The following is a 23844-nucleotide window of genomic DNA, read 5'->3' on the forward strand; positions in this document are numbered from 1 at the left end:
CCAGTTACTAAAACCAGAAAAAAGGCATTCTTTCCTTTTCAAGAAAAGAAAACGACAAACTAATATCCCTCAGGAGCATAGATACAAAATCCATAAGATATTGGAGCAAATCAAGAAAACTATAAAAGCATCCACAGACAATAAGGAAACGAATGAACATGGCTGTATTCTGTTGTAATAGCAAGTTGGCCAGTGGCTACCAGGATGCAGGGATTAGGGCTGGGAGAAAATTAGCAAAGGGACACAAGCAAATTTAATGCCCTTTTTATAAAGGTCAAACAAGCAAAACAAAAGATACTGTATACAAAGTTTTCTTTTAATTTTAAAGGGACTAGTCGACCCAAAAATCAGGAGAGGGGTTACCTGAGGCATTAACAGAATGAGATAGGGAAGGACCACATGCAACAGTCTTAGTAACGTTTTAATTTTTATTTTGGTGGTGGGTTCATAGATGTTCCTTCTATTATCACACTTTGTAATTTATATACATGCTACAGATATTCTTTATATGTATCAAATACCAAATTGTTTTTTTTAAGTTTCTAAAGAGAGAAAAAAAAGGTTACATACTCCGTAATTATAACCATGGAAACAGGTATAGGGAAAAAAGATGACCATAAAACATACCTATGGTGCTAGAAAACTGATAAGATATTTTTTCCAGATTCCCTATAATTTGATTGTACTTTTATATTTAAAAACAAACACCTTCTCTATAACATACACAGGAAACCAGTAACATTGGTTGTTGCCAAGGACAGAAATTGGGTGGCTGAGGAAAAGTAATTGAGAAAGAGACCTTTCTCCAAATGTCCTTTTTTACTTCGATTCTGTACTAAAACAATATACAACATATTCAAAACTTTTGAATTTGAACTAAAACATAAAATTTTTAAGTGTTGCCACTATAAAGACTTAAATTTTAATCTTTTACCTAATAAAGCTTAAAAATAAATAAATAACAAGTTTTACAAAGAACTACATTGTAATTGTTTTCTGTGGTTCCCAAACTGTGTGCCAAGACACCACAGGAGGCTGCCTCACACTCACAGATGCGCTGACAGGACATTTCAAATCTTTGAGGGAAACACATCATCTGTTAGACACTGCACAAACTACTAACTTGAGATGGTTTACACTCAATGTTAGATCATGCTACATTCCTTTCAATGATGTCACATCTTTGCAAAGCTGGGTCTTAAGCTGTTGCTGCTATAAAAAGCAAGTACCATGATAAAATAAATGTGGAAAAGGAAATGAGGGTTGTGATGTTCAACCTGATTCCAAGTGTGAGAAACTGTTCAGTGCCCAAGAGGCACATACATCCTACTAGGAAGGAATTACGGTTATTTAAAAATGAAATAAAAATCTCATTTTCACTTACGTGTTTTTTTCCTAACAGCTACTAAGCTGTTGGACATATATACTTAATAAGTTGTTTAGACTTCATTACTTTGGAAATGGAAAGACCATTTGGTGTTTCTTTTGGCCTAGGATGTATCACGGAAAAAATTCCAAGACATTAAAAGGAGCCATGAACTAAGAAGTTGGAGAACTATATTTGAAAAAAATCCTCTTTCTATAATACAATAGATATGTTCTTTGGGACCACTTTCCAGAAGAAGTAACCCCACTGAAGTTCTAAAAGGGACCTGAAGTCTTAAGTGTTATCCATAAACTTTATCTTTTTTAGAGCAAGCTAAAGCTAAACTTCAAAGGAAATTAAAACACGATATGATGAATAAGGAATATAAGCTCTCCGATTACAGTAAGATTCCTGTAGATAATCAGCTACCTGGAAGACAGTAGTAAGCTTAAGATTACCTAATTACCTTCACCTTTTTCAGTGAAATTTTCCAGATTTACCTCTAGAGATTTAAAAGTTCTACTGATCAGTCAAACTGGAAAAGCGTCTTAGATCAATGACACTACCTACCGTCTGCCCCTCAATAGCAGCTCGCTGGCGCCCTAACACGTCCTGCAGCTGAGTGAAGTGCTGGATGAAGGCCACCACCTCCGCCTGGAAGCGCTGGGTGTGCACATACTGCACGGAGGCCATCTGGAGGCTCACTCGAATGTCGTGCTCCCTCCGGAGCAGCGGGTCGGGCCGGCCGTATCTAGGAGGAAGGGCAAAAATGTGACTCAGACAGCAGCAAGATGCAAATTAGTATTTGAAGAAAACTTGGGTTGACTTCGGGGGTTCCCTAGAAAACAGCTTTATTAAAATGGAAATCCACCAATCAAGTTTTAGAAAGCAAACTCCAATAATTACTTCCTTTCTAAGCTCCCGCCATGTGTTGAGGATGTTAAATAAAAGTCTGGCGTGATGAACAGGGCTATAAACAGGGGGACAGCTTTGGGTGCTGAACCCACTCATGACTCCAGAACTTACTCAGAAGACACCTGTGGTTCAGACCTTTCCCCTGAGGCTCTTTTTCCCTGCCTTTAAGGAAAAGTGATTATTCCTGCTCACTCTTCTAGCAAAGACTGTGACAATATGGGCTTGAAAGGTAATAAAAATAAGACCACGAAACAATCGGTAAAGAAAATTAGGCAACAGAACCAAAGTTTCTGGGGCAATCTGTCTTCTGGAAGCTGAAAGAAGTCTTCTTTTGACTTCAGTGAAATGCAAGCTAAAGAGTTTTAGCATCTACATTCACAGATAAATTAGAAAACTTTTACAAATGGTTTTAAATTTAATGGAACATGATGCCATAATAATAAATTATTATACAGGACACGGCCACTGGGGAAAAGAACTCGTATTAGGTGAGCACCTATTTTGTGTCAGGCAGAGAGTTAAGAGCTTTACATTAATTATCTCATTTATTAGAGAACCATGCCACTGTGGTAGGTAACAGTGCAAACAAATCAATCTAAATTCTCAGAACAGTATGATATACTTCCTCTGGAAATGAAAGAAAAAGTTCTCAGACATCTTTAGGGACCATTTTTCTCAACTCTGGTTGAACATTAAAATCACTCTGGCAGGACTTCCCTGGTGGTCCAGTGGTTAAGACTCCATGCTTCCAATGCAGGGGGTGCGGCTTTGATCCCTGGTCAGGGAATTAAGATCCCACATGCTGTGCGGTGCGGCCAAAAAATTTTTTAAAATCACTTTGGCAAGTTTAAAAAAAAAAAGAATACTACCACAGACCAGAATATTTGGGGGCAGAGCTGGATACCTATATTTTCTAACAGCTCCCTGAGAAGTTGAAAAACCAGCCTTTTAAACTTTCTGCTTTCTGAGAAAACCATTCTTTAATAACTACATAGGCTAAAAATGCCTTCTAAGTTCTAAAATTGAATATAGATTGTGTTTGTACTGGGAAAAATGCGTACTGTAATTTAAAACCCGTATCTTCAACAACTTTCTCAGGCTGAAATAATTCCAGAACATTCAGAGCTAGATGGAAATTGATCTAACATAGTCCCTTCAATATTTCGATAGAAAAACTGATGCATGGAGATTAAGTGACTTGCTCAAAGTCACATAACAAGTTGGTGTGAAACCAGACTGTAATAATAATCACAATTATTTCAATCATACCCCACTTATTTATTAAGCCTGAGTAGCCCACTTCAATGCAGATGCATTTTAATATAAATCAAGATTCCCCATAACTAGATCAAATCAATTTTACGTAAGATGTTACGACTTTTTAAAATTTGTCTTCATTGTTTAGCTGACAAGAATTTGAAACAACACGCAATTATGACAAAATGTTAAGTGAGAAAAGATCGATATTTTTACTTGAAAGTCTGGAAGATGAGTGCTTCTTCCCCACTTGTAGTGAACCGTTCTCTATAGAACTCTCCATGGGATGTAAGGTCACTCAGAGACAGGCTCCCAATGCTTCCCTGTAAGGCCAGGTCTCCTTCTAGGAATGTTAAAAATTAGAACACATTCTTATGTATCTTTTTTCTGTCACACACCTTAAATTTGCCTGAAACAAAAACTGATATACACATGCCTCAGACTTTACACCATTTAATAAAACAAAATGTCAAAAGAAAATTTTCACATTCCTACACACCCAGAAAATATTTTATGTACTATTGCAAATAGTCTCAATGCAAGTCCAAAGGGATTGAAATAATACTGCAGCATCACACTTTAACACTTACAAGGGGAAAAAAATTAAATGCATACACAATTTAAAGGATAAAACATTTACAAATACAAATAAAAATGTGATCTCTTCTGAGATCAGACCACTAATTAGAATTAGTGAAATATCATGAGGTCTATTTTGTACTACGGACAAAAGAATAAAGGAGGAAGTGTCAGAGATATGTTAATCAAGCATTAAAAAATGGGTTTTAGTGTGATTTAATTAAAAGGCAAAACTAATGAGACAGACACTGGAGACACAGATTTGAAAATACTCTGACATTACACAAGTAAAGCCTCTAGAAGGTGGGTAGAAGAAAGAAGAAATGTTGAAACGTACACCTGGGGCGCAAACCTATATGAATCATTCTTAACATGGTGTGGATATTGAAAAGGAATATTCTGAACTGTTGCTTCTGTGAAACAAACTTTATCATCATAATTAGCATTACAGAACAATGACTGAGGTGTATATATTTGGCAGGCTAGTTCTGCGCACAATGAACTGAAGACGCATACTTATTTTTGACCCCTAATGTCCTCTAACAAAAATACACAAGTTTCTCCCAATTCTAAAGACCCATCTCTTCTAGGAACCTTTTATAAATTAATTTATACCAGGCATGAAACCTCAATTTTAGTTCATCCCGTCCCCAAAAGACATTCTTATTTTACTACAGAATCAACATTGGAGCTTTGTAATCTTCCTTATTTCATTACCAGTTGCTTAAAAAAGGAGCGGTATTTTATGCACACTGTAAATCCCTCTGATTTAGAACTTGATATAGCTCCTCTCTTGTGTGCTACTAGGAATTTCAACCTATAGAGTCCCATTAGAAAGAATGCTAGCTTTGCTACAATATCCCCCTGCCTAAACCACCCCTTTGGTGGCTCCCCCTAGGCATGGCAACAGACTGAACACGTGCCCTGGTTTCCCAGAGACGGCCCTGTTATATGCCTGTTTCCCAGCTGTAATTATGAATAATGTCCCCTTTCACTCTCAAAAATGTCCTAATTTTAGACAAAGAAATTACATAGTCACCCAGATAGTCTGTTTAAAACACAGACAGATGTCAGGACCCCATCCCAACCTAAAGAATCAGATTCCTGGGATGGGGAAGGAGTTGTGCCGACATGTGCATTTCTAACGAGCTACCCAGATGATTCTGATCCACAGACCAGTATTGGGGCACCACCACCACAAACCATGGCCAGGCTAGTAGGCTAGTAACCACAACCAAGCCACTGAGCCACACCTTACTTAGCCAGTGAGGACAGTTAGATTGGTAAGCAGGATGTCCAAACTCTACCCGGATTTTGCAAGTCTGATTTTCCCCACTTACCAATCATTTCCAGGTGTGCCACTAATTTGGACACATTTGCTTTAGCAAGCTCACTGGTGGTCTTATTCAGCACGAGAGAGAGCGAATGAACCTAAGAACACAGGAGGTAAAGCAAGGCAAATATTACGGAGGGGAAAAAAGGTAACTTTCAGGCAAACAGCATCGAGAAAGATGCTGCACGTCTCGGGAAATTTGAAGATAAAGCTTTTATTTTACTGATGCCAACTTCATTTCAGCTTTTCTTAGTCAGCCAAACCATAATAAGAGGAGAGAGCTGACAGGAAAGGAACTCGACCGGGTAATCTAAAACCCAGGTTCTGTGGTGTCTTCTCTGTGGTTGCCTCGTCTATTCTTTTTTGTTTTGTTCAATTTTTTTTCTTCTGTCTTTTTTCTTTTTTGTTGTTGTCGTTTCTTGGTATTTTTGGTTTTCAGGTTTTTGTGGGGTTTTTTGGCCTCGTCTATTCTTTGTTAGTGAGATGTTTTACATTATAAAACAATTTTCCCCTTTTTGCATTCATCTCTAATATCGCACTATTCTGTAATCACTCACACAGATTCATTAAGTAAAGTCCACCCTAAGAAATTCGTCAAAGCAAAATGATAAATACACTTAATGTTTAACGTCTTTGGACAAGTATTTAATAGAAGCCCGTGGTGACCAACTGGGACTTCACTTAGGAACTACAATCCAAGATTTTCTTTCCCAGAGACAACTATAAAGAGAAGAAAACCAAAATCCTCTGTCTTGGGAACAGCAGTCTCTGAAACAAAGAAATACTGTATTGTAATACCGTCATTTTAACTACAAAAAGGACTCTATGTCTATGATTTATTGAGGCAGGTACCTCTGAGTGTTGTCACCGGGGTGAGGCCCTGATTGAAGAGAAGGAAGGAGAGAAGAGGGGACAGAGAACAGGTCAAACCCCCATTCACACTCTCTGCTCCCGAGTGGCAGAGCCCAGCGATACTCACCCCTTTATCTTTCATGCCTACCACAAAGTAGGTGCTTGGTACGTGTCTGATGAATGGGAAAAAATGGAAAAAGAAAGAAAATAATAGAAGGAAAGGAAGGAGAAAAATCATGTGTAGGGGAAGGCAGAGAAAAAAGGAGGGAATTATTACAGATGGAGCAATGACCCTGGGGGCCACTCCAGCACCACAGAGGTCCCCCTGCAGTAGCTTTTGGACATGGACAACAGAAGGAGCTCAAGGGAATGAGATCATCATGAAGGGGGAAGTAAAAACACCTCTAGCCACTTAATCACCAAAATAACATACATAATGGGCCTAAAAATGCTCTGCTTGGAGGAATCCAGCTATCACCACCTGAGCCCACTCTTAGCATGGATCTTAGAGTCACTAAAAGTGGGACAACCGGATGTTGTAGACCTCCTGGTGTAACTCAACAGGAAGCACTCAGCACCACCTCTGAAGGGTGCTTACCAAAAAGTCGAACCTGAACCTGATCAAGTCTCTAGAGCTAACTTCCATTTCTAAAATTAGAGGATAAAAGAAGTTAAATGGTACCATAAGGACACAAAGAGACAAATCCAGAATGCAGGACACTCTAGGGGACACTAACCCAGTTTCTACAAGACAACTGCATGGGAGGAAAAGGTGGGGGGAAGTACCATTCACTGAATGATCATTTCTGCCACACACGTGACGAGGGCCTTACCTACATCATCTCATTGAATCCTCAAAACCCAATGACATAGGCACCATTAAACACCCTACGTTTATTGATGAAAAACTTGAAGGAGAAAGAGGCTAAATAATTTGTCCCCAGCCACACAGCTGTATGGTTACAACAAAAATGCCAGGATTCAAAACCAGGCAAGTCTGACATTCGAGACTTCATTTTTAACACCTGTACTGTTGCTCTCAATAAAAGCCAGTAATGTTCTGAGTGAGAGGGAGATGATGACAATAGGCACATTTTAAAGTAGCTACTATGTACTGGACGTGTTGCCAGGTGCTTTACATAATTCCCTCATTTAGTTATCATAGTGAGATGATGGAAGATGAGGAAACGGAGACTTAGAGAAGCTAAGTAATTCCAATGAACTATACAGCCCAAAGGAAAGACAAGAAGTTACTGAAACCATTTATTTCCCCCGCCTCCAGATGGGATTAATGTTAAAACCTTTTCTAAAATACGAATGTCTACCCTTTTGTAACAGACATCCAGAAGACCATATAGCTCCCCTGCCAACAAGAAGAATTTTCTAGAGTAAATGTACAATGACAGCATTTAAGTAAAAAAGCCCAAGTTCATTCTTAGAACTTACTTACGGGAGCCAAAGAGGACTGATACCTTGAGATCCAGTTTGGTGTTAACTGGATCCTGAAGTTCAGACTCTATTAAAACGCTCGACTCTGACTTCACGTTTTGTAGAATGTCCTCAGGCGGCACCTTCATTGCATGGTTGTCTGCAGTGGAGCCAATTCCAAAAAAATCTAGTATCATGACCCAGGTCTGCAGTGTGATCAGCACATCCAAGCAGTTAAAATCAACATCAATGCTCCGGTTAACTCGATTATAACTGGAAGAGAATTCTGGATGCTTCTTATCCACCAAGAATACATTGATATGGACCAAGGAATCATCAAAGTTACTCCTTCCAGCAAGTATCTTGGGCTCCTCTACTGTTGGAGAAGGAGGTGGGGTCAAGGGACAGTCCTTGTCTTGGACTTCCTTTTGCTTCTTCCGGGAGGCTGAAATGGGTCTCTGATACAGCTGAAAGACATTAGGAGCTTCCTCCATGTGGGAAGGGAGAGACCGAGGCATATCCGGATACTCCACGTTGGACACAGAAGGGCAAGACTGAGAGAGATACTCTTTTTGTGCTAAACTAGATGGCTTAGGGGCTCCCCGAGACACCATCAGGTTCTTATATTTGGAATCTGGATTTTTCTCCAATAAGTCTTCCATCAGCAGAGAGCGCAGGGCAATCTGAATGGATAAAGTCTGAGGATGGTCTTTGCTGAATTCCACCTCAAAATCCTGAAATTTTAAGCTCACAAGACCTTGCGCCCCCAAAGTCAGATCTCCACTTAGCTGAACTTGAAGCTCTGATATACAGAAGTTGGCTTGAATCTGGGTAAAAGATCTGACTTCCTTAAACGACAAGGACTTTTGAGAAGAGTTAGAAAGGCTGCAGTGGCTGAACAATCCGTTCTCCTTCCTTTCAACGGAAGGTTCTCCACAGGTACTGAGGGAAGGCAGAGGAGAGTCAGGGCAAGGTGAGGAGGTGGCACTGACTGGAAGCTTATTCAGATCTTCACTGTACACGAGATTGTCCAGAGTTTGTAAAACCTGCTCATATACATGCTTTGCTAACACCACCTGTATTCGAAGAGAAAAATTCAGTTATTCTGCTACTATCGTCAACTGCACTCATATGCACTGCCCACAGATTTTTTATGGCTTTCCCCGAGAAGTTCTAACTTAGTTGATAGCAAGGACTATCTCTTTTGTTTCTTTTCTGTCCTTACCTCTCTGTGACCCATATCTATTCACAAGGCCCTCCCCAAGTACCTCACAGAATAATCTACACAATAAATGTTCAATAGGTGCTATTAACTGTAGGCCTGAATCAGCAAAACACTCTTTCTAACCCCAAAAAACAACCTCAAAAATTGAAGGGAATACTGCCAAAAGTCTAATGTGGTTATACCTTAGGATTGAGAAACAAGACTCATGGTTCTAAAACTCGCTGATCATCACCAATCAGTAATAACAACCTACGTTCAGTACAGCTGATCAAACAGTACTTTTTAATGATAATAATGACAATGACGAAGATCCATGACTACTTGTTACTCCCTTACTTTGTTCTTAATAAAACTGTCTTCAGGGAAGTTCTTTATTTACTTAAGGACAATTTTTTTAACAGAGGCATTCCAAACAGATAAAGAAAAGATAGAGTTGGAAGGTGATCATTTTGTAACCCCTAAATAAATAACGTATCCCACCACAGTTATCGGTGGAATAAGACCTTACACGAGTGACTGACAGGGAATTTTACAATGGAGGGATCGGGTTCCTGCCACCTGAACACAATCAACGATTTTGGCATCACTGATGTCAATCAGACATTATGTGCCTCCTGATATAATAGAACATAAAGTACACTGCACCACCTTTGAAGTGTTCTGGCCAAAAGAAAAAAAAAAAAAAAAAAAAAGCCTGAATCCAGTTAAACCTGCAGAGTTAAGTTACAATTTACAGAAAATGGGGGGGACAAGTTCAGTGACACCACAAACTAACAGCCAAATCCAGACTGTGGGACATTCCGCAGGACAACTGACCTAGTTTCCCCAACAAAATAATGTCATGGGGGGAAAAATGAGAGGGAAACTAAATGAACAGAGACCCACAGGATGTCCCATACAAATGCTACGTACAGACCTTGTCTGGATCCCGATTCAAACAAACCAAAAGTGAAAAGACATTTTTGAAACAATCGAAAATGTCTCTGAAATCTGAACATGGATTAAAATTCAGATGACACCAAGGAATCTTCATTAATTTTGTAAGGCATGATAAAACCATTATAGTTATTTTTTAAAATGCACATAGTTTGTAGTGATACATTCCGAATATATAGGGTTAAAAATGGCATGAGGTCTGGGATTTGCCTTAAAATATTTCCCCAAAGGAAAAAAAGAATGGACGAGACACATGTGGCAAAATCTTGGTAACTGCTGAATCTGAGTGATGGGTATATGAGGTTTATTAGACAATTCTACTTTTGTCTATTTTTTAAATCTTTCATAATAAAATATTTTTTCATTATTTAAATTACTAAATAAATTATTACATAAAGAATTACTTAAAATAATTTTTTAAGATTTTCATCAAAAACAACAGTAAGTCAATGGTAACCATAAGAATAATAAGTCAATATAATCCAACAGAATTCACATTATGTGCTATATTTAAGCTGAAAAATTCATCCTAAGTAACCACCACTGATGAGGCAAAAGTTTAAAAGAGAAAAAGGAAAAACCCTAGAAGCCAAAAAGGAAAAGCTTTGGGGAAAGTTCTCTCACCCAGAGACCCATATCCAGGAACCACTGATGTCAAAAAGTATGTATGTTCTGTTAACAGCACTCCGGGGTTACTCCAGAGCAACTGCCAGACAGACTAGTGACCAATTACTGCCCAAGGCCAGGGTCCACTGTCCTAAGATCCTGCCTGTCCTTGCTGTTTTATAATGTTATGCTTTTTGCTCTCATGCCTGTGAAAGCAGGAAAAATGACACTTTCGAAGGAAAAAGGATGACAGATGTACACACACACACACACACACACACCCCCGGACCATTTCATTTCAATGAGGGGCAAGACTAATTCTCCCTTGAAAGGATCTGTCAACAGCTCAGATAATCAGATTGTTTTACAGGCTGGGCCAAGTATGTCAGAAGTGTGACAAGAATTATATTCTCCTGGGAAAGAGAGACTCTGACTTTTTAAGCAATAATTTTCCTCGTTTCTTTATGGCAATGGAATTAAGGATTTGCCCTCTTCCTCTATATAATTCGCCCCTCCTCCACATGAAGAAGGCTAACAAGACTGATTCCCCAGTGATAGAAGGACATGATAAAAGGATTCCATGTTCACTGGAAGAAGTTATTGACAATAATATGAATGATATCTCCTTGAATTTATATATTTTCCTTCCAACATTTTATATATACAAAATATAAATATAACATACGTATGTAATATAAATGTAAAATAATTACATAACTTCAACTGTCCTGACATAAAAATCAATAACGTGTTTACCTGCACCGGATTGACAAATTTTCCTTCGATCTTCATGATGCTAGAAGTTCCCAGGTCATCTGGACTAAGGGAGAAAGTCAATTCAGATTCTCTCTCTATAGGGATCTTCTCCAGTTTAAACTGAATGGTCGTGTTGTTCAGGATGTGAAAAGCTGGCATAAGAGAGAGGAAATGACAGACGGGAAACATTCATATTTACTGCGTTACTGCTGATTAAGTAGAGAGTGTACAGAACAAAGCCCAGGAGTTGCTCCTAGACCAGGAGGGCAGGTTAGCCTGGCACTTGGGGTCTATGATTGAATACAAACTTTGGTAATTATCCCAAGACCAAAACTCATAGCAAGCAGAGGTATAAGATAAATTTATACACAAAAAGTAACAGTTATTTTCATGACATGCTCCACTTGGTGGCTTCAAAATATGGTGCGGTGAACATTAATTAACCCAGGGCAGGGTCCATGTTAAGCTTCTCTTAACCTCCCAAGCTGGCATTTTCCAAACCAAATTACTCATCCATGTCCAGCTTTAGATTGATCCCTCTTATTGGACCTAAGTCAGAATCACAGACAATATAAGGTTCTAAGTAAACAACTTCTAACCCAAGCAGAGAAAGCAATCTTTTGGTAAGTATGTAAATCAATCGGTGAACACATCTGAGAACCATAGGAGAATTTCTCAAAGGCATTAATTTCTTCACCAATCAGTAAGGCCATCTAGGGCTTACCTGATTTCTGTGGATGCCAAGACCAACAGATTGAACTGTTCGGTTTCAGCAGATCAGATCGAGAACACAAACTGGCATTTTATTCCTAGAACCCTGGACCAAACCATTACAGAAGATGCCAGGATATTCAAAGGAGAACATAACATCCATAGACTAAGTTTCATATTCTATTTCTGTCAATCCCTCCAGCTGCCTTAGACTACGATATTTAACTAGGAAAGATCTACAGCTTAGGAATGAAAAAAATCAGATGCATTTGACCAAATTACATAATACTCTAACAGAATCCACCCACTGAATCCCTGTGAATGAACACTCACCCCAGGGGTCCACTTAAAAAAAAAAAAATCTTATTTTGCCAAATATGATAATCAATGGAAAAAGCTGCAAACATACCAACCTAATATGAAGCATTCTATTAAAATTCTATTTTGATTTCTTAAATATTAACTGGGGATAATTCTAAAAGAAAGGTTTTTGCAGTTATTTTAAGCCAAGTACTATCTGCATGAGCTGGGTTTGGAATCTTTAAACAAAATGAGACAACAGATACACACACTCCTCACCTTGACCTCTATGCAAAGATTCAAAGAAATCATGTCGGGTGAAATGAGCTTCCTCCTGACTGTTGGCACTGGCGGGCCCAGAAGGAGGGCAAAACGCCCGGCTCACCTCAGGCCCAGGGCCCTCTCTGCCTGCCAACTGGGTGCAATTCAAAGAATATAATTTAATGTCTTTGATTTCTACTTGCAGACGGTCACTTCTGGATTCATCATCTCCTGCCACAAAATTCCGGATGAAAATCTGTCCCAAGTGTCCTACCAACAGCTCAGGACTCCCAGGCTTCCGAGGGATAGAAACAACTGGTGATTCAATGTTTATGTTCAAGATTAGCTTTACAGTGTCGGAATGAGATGCACCTAGGCCAAAACCATATGTTTCATTTTCTTCTAAGATAAAGGATTCCCGGGCCTTCCTTGGAGTTTCAAAGAGTGATACCATCTCACTGTACTCGGCCGTCTTGGTGGCTAGGACTGTGGTGACTTTGGTGGCTGCGCTTTTCAGCATATTTCGAAAATTTTCTTCCAGCTCATCCATGGACAATGTCAACTCCTTCAAAAATTTAGCAGAGTGGTTGTAATGCAAGGAAGCCATCTTGAGGTTGAGAAAACATTCCTGTTTAAATTTCTCAACAAAGGTGAAACTCAGAGCTTCAGTGAGGGCTGCATCTTCCATTCTGACAAATACAGATTCAAAGTAGCCAATATCACTGATGATATTTTCATAGCCTATGGAATTCCCAATGCTGACAACATACTGGTTCTTAACATTCTCCTGTGTCAAATCCATAAGCTGCAAACAGCCAAGAGAACCGTTCATGTCAAATGCGCTGCCCATGGAGACGTTAACCTTGGTGCCACCTATACTTGCTGTTGCAATTTTTCTGCCGTATTTCTCTCCATTTGCCATCCCCACTGTCCGAAGGAGCAGTAGGTTAAGTCTGTGGATTTCCACTGCAACCTCGGTGTTTTGTTCACATGTAGATCGGTAAGCTCCTTGTTCCCTAAAGCTTCTCTCAAAATCAGTCCTTAAAGGTTGAGGACTCAAATCATCTTTTTCCTTGGGAAAGGATTTTTGAAGAAAACCAATCAGCTCCACAATTGTCTCTGGATTTAGGATGATATCCAAATTATTCACCTGTAATGAAATCACCTGAAGAGTGCTGTCCAAATTCATTGATGGGCACTCTGAACTCACAAACTGATACTCCAGTTTTATGAGGGACTCCTGTTCTTTGGTGAGAATTCTGTCAAGAGGAGCACTAGTGGCTGATCGGTCGTTCAGTGTGGCAGCATTAATGAGGTGGGCCGTGTTGGATCCAGAGACAGGAGACTGGGCTCTGCTATCCCGGAGGCTTCCTGTTGGGATATCAAAGCTCAAGTTCTTATGAGAGGCCATCAAAAGGTCAAAATCAGCACCATATGTCTGCATGGTGTCCACCAGGAGCAAACCATGAACCGTGAGGGAGACTTCAGCATCATAAGGCCTCTTCACAAAGTGAGCGTTGGTACCAAATACCTTGAGCACAGAAATGTACCGGCCGTTGCTCTCAACACCAAGCTGCATACAGTTCACTTTAAACTCAGCCAGGAGGAGCTGTGACTCCACCAGAACCTCCCGCGTATGCTGCTCCAACATCACGATGCTCTGGGTTAAATTCATCACCGAGTCTTGCAAACTTCCCCGCTGTTCCCCTTGGGGAAAAATCTTCTCTTTGATCTGAGTGTCAAAAGTCTTCATTTCTGGGGTGGTCAGGAGAGCAAAGCAATTCTTTAAGGCAGATATTTTATCTTCATTGATGTGGATCTTTAGGTCTGGTAGGTTGCCTGAGAGCACGGCTCCGGGGTACTTGGGATCTGAAGTATAAATCAATCGGCGTTCTAACTGTAGGTGAACATTGAATTTCTCGACCACATGGGTCGGTCCCACATCAATATCCTGGACATGCTTCCAGTTGTCCTTCACTCGTCCAACCATGATCTGGAGGTCCAGGAAGGACAGCGAGTACCTCTCATACATCTTCGTGCTCATTAAATGTGCTTGAAGCTGCTCTTCACTGAATTCAACTCCAGAAAACGGAGGCGTTTTCTCCCTATTACTGCTGCTTGTCTCGGGAGGTGGGGTGTTAGGAGGTGTGGCAAGAGGGGTCTTATATTCGTCATCACTAAACTGATTCTCTTCAGATGCTGACCCGTCCCCACTCTTCCTCTTGGAGTCATCTGCAGATGAAAAAAGAGAAGATTCAAAGTATATGTCTGCTCTTTCCTTCCTCTTCCCTTTAATGTAAGAATTAAGAAAAGTAGAGAATCAACCACCCCAATTTAAAAAATAAATGGATGAAAACTCCAAGCATAATATTCTGTATTTACCATTTATTCAGCGTAAACTTATCTATTGATCTGGAAATCAAAACACAAAGAGTAAAAGTGTATGAACATGAGAAAAGACGGAGACCTGCTAACATAAGAACATATGTCAGGGTGCAGAAACCAACAACCTGCTGCCCGAAACTGCCCCCACCCCCAATCTCAGCTGCACTGCGTGAGCTGCCATCACCAACCCTTCTTACGTCACTCTCCATATTTGTTTACTTTTTCCTGTATTCATCTATGCGTTTTGTCCCCTCCCCCCACTAGAATGTTCCAAAAGAAGAGGTCTCCTCTACCTTCCTCAACACAATACCCCTAGTGCCTAGATCAATGCTTGGCAAGCAGCAACTGCTCAATATGTCATGTTCCAGCCCCAGAATTCACACTCTTAACCCCCTCTCTTCTGCACCCAAGCAGTGCCGAGACAACAAAAACACATGGCTGGGTTTGGTCACCTATGTCTCTGTTCCATGTTTGTGTTTTATGAATTCAAGTAGTTGCTTTCTGTGGTTGTGTGATCCTTTTCTTCAGATACAATTCCCTTTTCACATTCCCCTTAGGGCCAAACTTTTCCACTCCAGCTCAAATCCTCTACCCTCTTCTCCTCTTCTGGTCTTTCAGTAAAATAAGATAAGGTTGAGATTGTTTGATAAGCTTCCTCAATCTCTTTTATCCAATGAATCCTCTCTTTCCTCCCTCCCATCTCAAGGTAAACAATGACTATTTTTTGGATCTAATAATAGTAATGAAATTACCTTCCAAGAGTCTTTTTATGTATGTCCCTAATATCCCTAAATAGATTAAATCTCTATTCCTGAAATTATGTACTGAGAAATAATGTTTATTAAAATACAAAACGTTACACAAGAAATACAAATAAAAACCACAGTGAGATACTACTACACAGTCATAAAAATGGCTATAATCCAAAAGACAGATAATAACAAACGCTGACAAGGATGTAGAGAAACTGGAACTCTCATACAATGCTGGTGAGACAGTAAAAAGGTGCAGCCATTTTAGAATCTCGCAGTTCCTCAAAATGTCAAACAGAGTTGCCATATGACCCAGCAATTCTACACTGAAACAAACCCAAGAGACTGAAAATATATGTCTACACAAAAGCCTACTATATGAATGTTCATACCAGCACTACTCATAACAGCCAAAAAGTGGAAACAACCCAAATGTCCACCAACTGATGAATGGATAAATAAAATGTAGTATATTCATACAAGGGAACATTATTCAGTCACAAATAGGAATGAAGTATTGATACAGGCTACAACGTGGATAAACCTTGAAAACACTATGCCAAGTGAAAAAAGTCAGACGTAAAAGACCACATATTATATGACTCTATTCACATGAACTGTTCAGAACAGGCAAATCCACAGAGATAGAAAGATTGGTGGTTAGCAAGGGCTCAGAGAGGTGGTAATGGAGAATAACTGCTTATGGGTTTAGACTGTCTTCTTGGGAATGATGAAAATGTTCTGGAATTAGATAACAGTGAGAGCTGCACAATTTTACCAACATACAAAAGACAACTGAATTCTACATTTTCAAATGTATCTCAATAAAGCTATTATTAAAAAAGTAACAAGTGAACTTTGGAGTTACAAGATGTTAAATACCCCTTTTTTTAAGCTTTACTTGGTTTAGCACAGAGACACATCAATCTACCACGACATGTCTTCATTACTTCACACTCACACTGTACCTTGGGTATTGGTCAAGAGCATTCTGCCTAGATCCACAACAACCAACACGGGATTCTTGAATTTGAAATCATCAGGAAATATCACCTGAGGGGCAGAAATGTCTAGTCGCACAGTCCACCGTTTACTCTCCTCCTGTAAAAATAAAACAAATGACAATTAAATAACCGTGAACTGCAACTGCTGACAGTGGGCAGCTTTATCAGCTAGGGCTCAAGGCTTCCAGAAAGCCACACTAGGGTCACAGGATGACATAATGGTCTCTGATAGTAAAGCAAAATGTTTAAAACAAAAGTGGATCCAAATGTTTAACGATCTGAGACATTACCACAGGCAAATGTCTGAAGTGGGAGAAAAAAATTGGCAAATTACTGGTTTGGGGGGTTGTTTGCTCTTTGATTTTGATGATCAATGGTTTAAGAAAGGTCTTATTTCTAAATGTATAGGACTTAATACTTTAAAGTACTGTAGAAGTTATACAATTCAAATAAAAGTAGAAATCCAAATATTTTTATTTATTCATGGATATTGCTAACCATGAACTTTCAGGCCAAAATACCTTAGTGGAAAACATAAGCTTTGACATTTGAAATATAAAAAATAGACCAGTTCATGAATTTGTTAACAGTTCTTCCCTGTGACTAAAATTAGCTAATTTATATAAATGCTATAAAAAAAAATTATATGTAGTAAAAAGCTAATTTATATAATTATACGTAGTAAAAGCTACATGTAGGAAATTATATGTAGTAAAAGCTGATTTATATAAATGCGATCAAAAAGAAACCTCTTGGTCTAAGATAATCAGAAGGTACTAAATGTTGTAATTTGTGTTAAAACACTAACAAAAACAGAAAACAGGACAAACTCTCCGGCCCACACTACTTACCCCTGAACGTTTTCCTCTGAACACTGCTGCCATGCCTTACACTCCCAGCTGGCTCTGCACCTTCCGAAGAAGCCACACTGACTGCTCCACCTACTGCCGCATCTCGGCAGCACACCTCCAGGCCACAGGGTCAGAAACCCAGTTTTTTTCTTGTTTTGGTTTTTTTGGGTTTATTTTAAAATTTTTATTGGAGTATAGTTGATTTAAAATATTGTGTTAGTTTCAGGTGTACAGCAAAGTGAATCAGTTATACATATACATATATCCACTCTTTTTCAGATTGTTTTCCCATATGGGTCATTACAGAGTACTGAGTAGAGTTCCCTCTGCTATACAGTAGGTCTTATTTATCTATTTTATATATAGTAGTGTGTATGTGTCAATCCCAATCTCCCAATTTATCCCTCTTCCCTACCTTTTCCCCCCTGGTAACCATGTTTGTTTTCTACATCTGTGACTCTATTTCTGTTTTGTAAATAAGTTCATTTGTACCATTTTTTTAGATTCCGCATATAAGTGATATCATATATTTGTCTTTGTCTGACTTACTTCACTCAGTATGACAATCTCTAGGTCCATCCATGTTGCTGCAAATGGCACTATTTCATTCTTTTTTATGGCTGAGTAATATTCCATTGTATATATGTACCACATCTTCTTTATCCACTCCTCTATTTTTTTGTGTTTTTTTAAAAATTTATTTATTTATTTTTGGCTGTGTTCGGTCTTCGTTGCTGCGCGCAGGCTTTCTCTAATTGCAGTGAGCAGGGGCTACTCTTCGTTGCGGTGCACGGGCTTCTCATTGCAGTGGCCTCTCTTGCTGCAGAGCACGGGCCCCAGGTGCGTGGGCTTCAGTAGTTGTGGCACGTGGGCTCAGCAGTTGTGTCTCACGGGCTCTAGAGCGCAGAGCTCAGCAGTTGTGACACACGGGCTTAGTTGCTCCACGGCATGTGGGATCTCCCCAGACCAGGGCTCGAACCCATGTCCCCTACACTGGCAGGCAGATTCTCAACCACTGCACCACCAGGGAAGCCCCCACTCCTCTGTTGATGGACATTTAGGTTGCTTCCATGCTGTGGCTATTGTAAACAGCACTGCAATGAACACTGGGGTGCACGTATCTTTCCCAATTATGGTTTTCTCCAGATATATGCCCAGGAGTGGTATTGCTGGATCATATGGCATCTCTATTTTTAGTTTATTAAGGAACCTCCATACTGTTCTCCATAACGGTTGTACCAATTTACATTCCCACCAACAGCGTAGGAGGGTTCCCTTTTCTCCACACCCTCTCCAGCATTTACTGTTTGTAGATTTTTTTGATGATGGCCATTGTGACTGGTGTGAGGTGATCCTCACTGTAGTTTTGATTTGCATTTCTCTAATAATTAGTGATGTTGAGCATCTTTCCATGTGCTTTCTGGCCATCTGTATGTCTTCTTTGGAGAAATGTCTATTTAGATCTCCCATCCATTTTTTGATTGGGTTGTTCGTTTTTTTGATATTGAGCTCCATGAGCTGTTTGTATATTTTGGAGATTAATCCCTTGTCGTTCACTTCATTTGCAAATATTTTCTCCCTTTCTGTGGGTTGTCTTTTTGTTTTGTTTATGGTTTCCTTTGCTGTGCAAAAGCTTTTTAGTTTAATTAGGTCCCATTTGTTTATTTTTGTTTTTATTTTCATTACTCTAGGAGGTGGATCAAAAAAGATATTACTCCGATTTATGTCAGAGTGTTCTGCCTATGTTTTCCTCTAAGAGTTTTATAGTCTCCAGTCTTACATTTAGGTCTTTAATCCACTTTGAGTTTATTTGTGTGTCTGGTGTTCAGAAACCCAGTTTTGCCGGACTGTTGAGATGGTCCTGGGCTCTCCCTTTCTACTTACGGCATCCTCGTGTCAGCTGGTCACTTAGCATCACAAAGTGACCATCCTTCCCAGGAATTAAAACTGGGGCATCATTCTAATTGTTTTTCTTCTGATAACAGTATGTGAAAGGGGGTGTTCTTAAGTGAAATATTTACAAAATGTCAGGTCTAGAAAACGGAACAAAGACGAGTCTTGAGACTGTTCCAAGATGGGTACAAGGAAGAAATATGATCTCGTCTCAGTCATTTGTTTTTATTTATTAAACCCTGACGGTACAAGACATGGGATTTTATTTTTTGCTAACTGATAAGTATTTCCTAGATTCAGTTCACTTAATCAGTGTAATTGATACAACCATGTCTATCTATGTAGGTAAAGAACTTAAAAAGAACGCCTTCCTCTTCCCCGCCCCCCAAAAAGAGTATTTATTACGCCTACTTACAATGAAATCACCCACTAGCAAACGATCAAGAGTTTGTCGGATTTCCGCCTTGGTCTGCATCTTCAGTCTGTTATATTGTCTTCGGGCAGCTTCAGCCACTCTCAACTCAAGTTCAGACTGATAACCAAAACCTGCAAGATGGGAAATATACAGGAGAGTCAGAATTTTCAAATGGCTGGGTGAAAGAAAGCACTGCAACATCTACTGTCACCAGGGATTTCCACCAAAGCTAGAAAACAGTCTGTACAACAACAATTCCTTATTCCAGCCTGACCTGGTGCCATACAGGGTAACAGGAATGAGGTGAAGATGGGCGAGAAAGGCACATCCTTTCAAAACATCCATGTGGAGAAAGGCAGTATGTGAGGGAAGGATACCTAAGTTACTAGAATTTCTAGAACCAGTTTCTGAAAGATTCCAAACTGTATTTCAAAATTCTTAAAAGCATGATATTACACTGAAAGAGCAATTTGAATTTAGAAGTTGTATATGCCTTCTACATTCTATCAGTGACAGAGCAATGAAGCCAAGATATTTATGGCCACTGTTTAAATGAAAAGACTCAAAAAACTAGACCAAAAACTAAAACAATTGTTATGAAGAGGGAGAGACGGGATACATTTAGGAAAGTACCATTGTTTTACTGACTTCCTTGTCAAATAGAAGTGCTTCTTCTGCACGTACTGTCTCAAATCTTTTTTGGGAACAAAGGAAGGCCTAAGTAAATCAATGATGACACAGGAGAGTGCAATGGTGAACCTTGCAATATTTAATACTGCATGAAACAAGTAAAACAAACCACTGATCCTGTCATCTAGGAGGAAATTGAACATTCCTCCTAAATTCTCTGGCCTAAAATATCCTGGGTAGCCAAGGAAATCACTGTCCTCATGGAATGGAAAGTATTTTAAATGCATGCTAAATGAAGGCAAAGAAAGAGAAAATATGAAGGCTATTGATTCCTCTTGGAAGAGTAACCTTCCAAGGACATCCACTTTGATTCAGAAACTAAGGACAACCCTATCCACTTACTCTGCAGGCCTTTTCTAACACTACCAGGTCACCTGAATGTATAATACCCCTTGTCCCAGAAACGACAAGAAACGTGTCTTTAGAAAGTCACATAAGAGCAAACAAACAAAAAAGTTAACCTGAGGTATGAACCTTTCCCTTGTAGAAAAAGTCTGCTACTTTTTTAATAGCCTGGGGATTATATATGATGTTCAAGGGCCTCGTGCTGACATTTAGCCGCCTCTCAAAATGGCTGTGCACTGGATTTCTCTCATATAGCATCTCAAAAACTGGGTCATCTGGGTCTGCAGCTAAAGGAAAGAACCAGAGAAAGAAAATGGAACACAGCAAAACAATCATCTTATTCTTGATAACTGATAAGGACTTCTGGGAAAAAAAGACATTTTCTCGATTATTTTCCAATTAGTTCTCATTTATGAAAATCTTATAAAACAGAGAACCTAATAAGGATTGACTAATTGTCAACAGGACTCCTCAAGACCAGGTTGTTGGACTCATTCCCATCACGTAACCCAGGACCCGGAGGCCTGAGAGTTGCCCCGGTCACACATGGGTGGAGGGAGGGCACGAGGCCGTCTCCAAGTCAGACAGGGATCCACACGGCAAACCACTGGGCACAAGACAGGACACACTCCCTCTCTGCTGACCAAGACTACTGATCCATAATCATCGCATTCTGAAGAATGAGTTTAAGAACGTATGACAATTTACCAGGGTAATGATCGCTTCTGTCTGCAGATGCTGTTTGGAGTCCAAAAGACTGTGAGACTCTGCCAACTTCTTTTTGCTGATAAACACACACAAAATGCAAAAAGGTCAGGGCGAGAGGGACCAATTCACTGTGCACACGCTCTCTCACGTCTTACCCTTTGGCATCACTCTTGCTTAGCACAGTCAAAATCAAAACTCGTCTGACACCAGGGGACTGTGGACTTGCAGGCTGAGCCCTCCAGTCTGTGCCTTTCCCCAGCCTGGTATGGGCAGTGCGCTACTCTGCACTCAGCACACTTAATGAACGACTGCTCAACAAGGATTGAGTGTGTACAGCTTTTCACACTTTCACTCTGCCCACCCACACTCTCCCCAGTGTCCCATGCCAAAACATTATGGGAAGAATAAGGGGCTAAAGATTCAACTCTTCTGGGCTTCCCTGGTGGCGCAGTGGTTGAGAATCTGCCCGCCAATGCAGGGCTCGAACATGGGTTCGAGCCCTGGCCCGGGAAGATTCCACATGCCACGGAGCAACTAAGCCCGTGAGCCACAACGACTGAGCCCACGTGTCACAACTACTGAAGCTCGCGCGCCTAGCGCCCACGCTCTGCAACAAAGAGAAGCCACCGCAATGAGAAGCCCGCACACCGCAAAGAAGAGTAGCCCCCACTCGCCGCAACTAGAGAAAGCCCGCACGCAGCAACAAAGACCCAACGCAGCCAAAAATAAATAAATGAATAAATAAATTTATTAAAAAAAAAAAGATTCAACTCTTCTGACCATCTCTTTGCCAACTTAGTAAGATCAAAGATCTTCTAGTCTAAAAATAATATTATATACAAAAAATTACACCTATAGAGAAAACTTGTGGTGGTTCTTTTGTAACTCTGGAAACATGAGACGTCCTATCAGTGACTGAGGGTCAGAATGAATGAAAATCACTGTCGGATACAGAGGACATTCAACATTGACCTTGAAATGCAGAAAATAGTGGTGCTGATGGCATTTTCTTCCAAATCAGAGCAACTATTCCAAGGTGGCTATAACACAGGGAGGGAAGAAGGCACTGCCATAAATCCCACCAACACTTGCTCTCTGACAAATTCAAAAAACTTATCTAACTCCAATTTGATTTTGATCAGCCTGTCTCAAAATAATCAAATGTCAGAATGAATCAAGTTAATACTACTTTTGTTGCCTAAAACAGACCACAATTCACCAACACCCTGGATGAATCAGCCATCCCACTGCTGTACGTACTGGATTAGGGAAGACCAGAAGAGGAAACATAGTGCCTTCTGTGGCCAGGTCTCGAAGAAATAATCCACCCAACCGGACTGAAAGCAAGGAGGAGTTTCTTCGAGGAAGAGATTCTGCTAGAAGTTTTACACCTACAGAAAATAAATGTTAGGAGTTATACTATGCCATCATAGCCTTAATTATTTTAAAAGTATAAGATATAATATTTTACAGAGGACTATCAGATATCATGAACTATTTCTCCTTGAAATTCGAACAAAATAACCCTATCTACATATTATATGTCTATCTATATAAATCTATAAGGAGTATTAGAAGTTTCCCAACAGAATGAATTTTAACCAGAGCACTTTACAATTAAATTCAAGCAATCTGCTAGTTCACACTAAGTTTATGATTTCTCAGCTCTCAAGATTATAAAGTCAAAAACAAACTGGATTTTTTTTTTTTGGTCATTTGCCTTTAAACTACTGACAAGCCACAGATAACTGGCTATTTTATGAACTGCAATAAATCTGTGAGAAGAGAAAACCAACATCTGGGTATTTATTTACATACCTTTAATTCAAATTCACAAAAAGAAGTCAAATACAGTAGGTCTTCATTATTCGCAGACTCCATATTTACAAATTCGCCTATTCACTAAAATTTATTTGTAACCCCAAAGTAATACTCACAGTGCTCTGCGGACACATGCAGAGCAGCCAAAAATTCGAGTCACCTGAAGCGCATGTTCCCAGCTGAAGCTGAACATGGCAATGCTCTGCCTTCTTGTTTCAGCTCATACAATTGTCCTTGTGTGGTCTATTTAGTGCCAGTTTTTTGCATTTTTGTGCTGTTTGTTGGTGATTTCGCTGTTTAAAAGGGTCCCCAAGCACAGTGCTGAAGTGCTGTGCCTTACAGAGGAAATACATGTAGTAGATAAGCTTCACTCAGGCATGAGTTACACGCCACTGGCCATGAGTTCAATTAATGAATCAACAACATATATTAAATAAGGTGTCTTTAAACACACA

The 23844-nt window shown here is 39.7% G+C and overlaps 1 protein-coding gene across 12 annotated transcripts in view; it reads right to left on the bottom strand.

The window, feature by feature from the left end:
• The window catches only part of VPS13D (vacuolar protein sorting 13 homolog D), a 253994-nt gene that overhangs the window by 198249 nt on the left and 31901 nt on the right, over nt 1-23844 (bottom strand). For all 12 annotated transcript variants that reach the window (XR_014251756.1, XM_082416950.1, XM_082416945.1 and 9 more), the window contains 11 exons: nt 22829-22959; nt 21569-21644; nt 20977-21147; nt 19826-19956; nt 16631-16763; nt 12544-14757; nt 11254-11405; nt 7775-8806; nt 5458-5548; nt 3755-3881; nt 1937-2117 (listed from right to left, as the gene is read on the bottom strand). Coding sequence is in view for 11 of the 12 variants with exons in the window: in XM_082416950.1 (XP_082273076.1) it covers nt 1937-2117; nt 3755-3881; nt 5458-5548; nt 7775-8806; nt 11254-11405; nt 12544-14757; nt 16631-16763; nt 19826-19956; nt 20977-21147; nt 21569-21644; nt 22829-22959 (4439 nt within the window). In the remaining variant the exon portion in view is untranslated. The remainder of the gene's footprint in view (nt 1-1936; nt 2118-3754; nt 3882-5457; nt 5549-7774; nt 8807-11253; nt 11406-12543; nt 14758-16630; nt 16764-19825; nt 19957-20976; nt 21148-21568; nt 21645-22828; nt 22960-23844) is intronic.

Source organism: Balaenoptera physalus (assembly GCF_965194825.1).
Source record: "Balaenoptera physalus genome assembly, chromosome: 1".
Classification (NCBI taxonomy): Eukaryota; Metazoa; Chordata; class Mammalia; order Artiodactyla; family Balaenopteridae; genus Balaenoptera; species Balaenoptera physalus.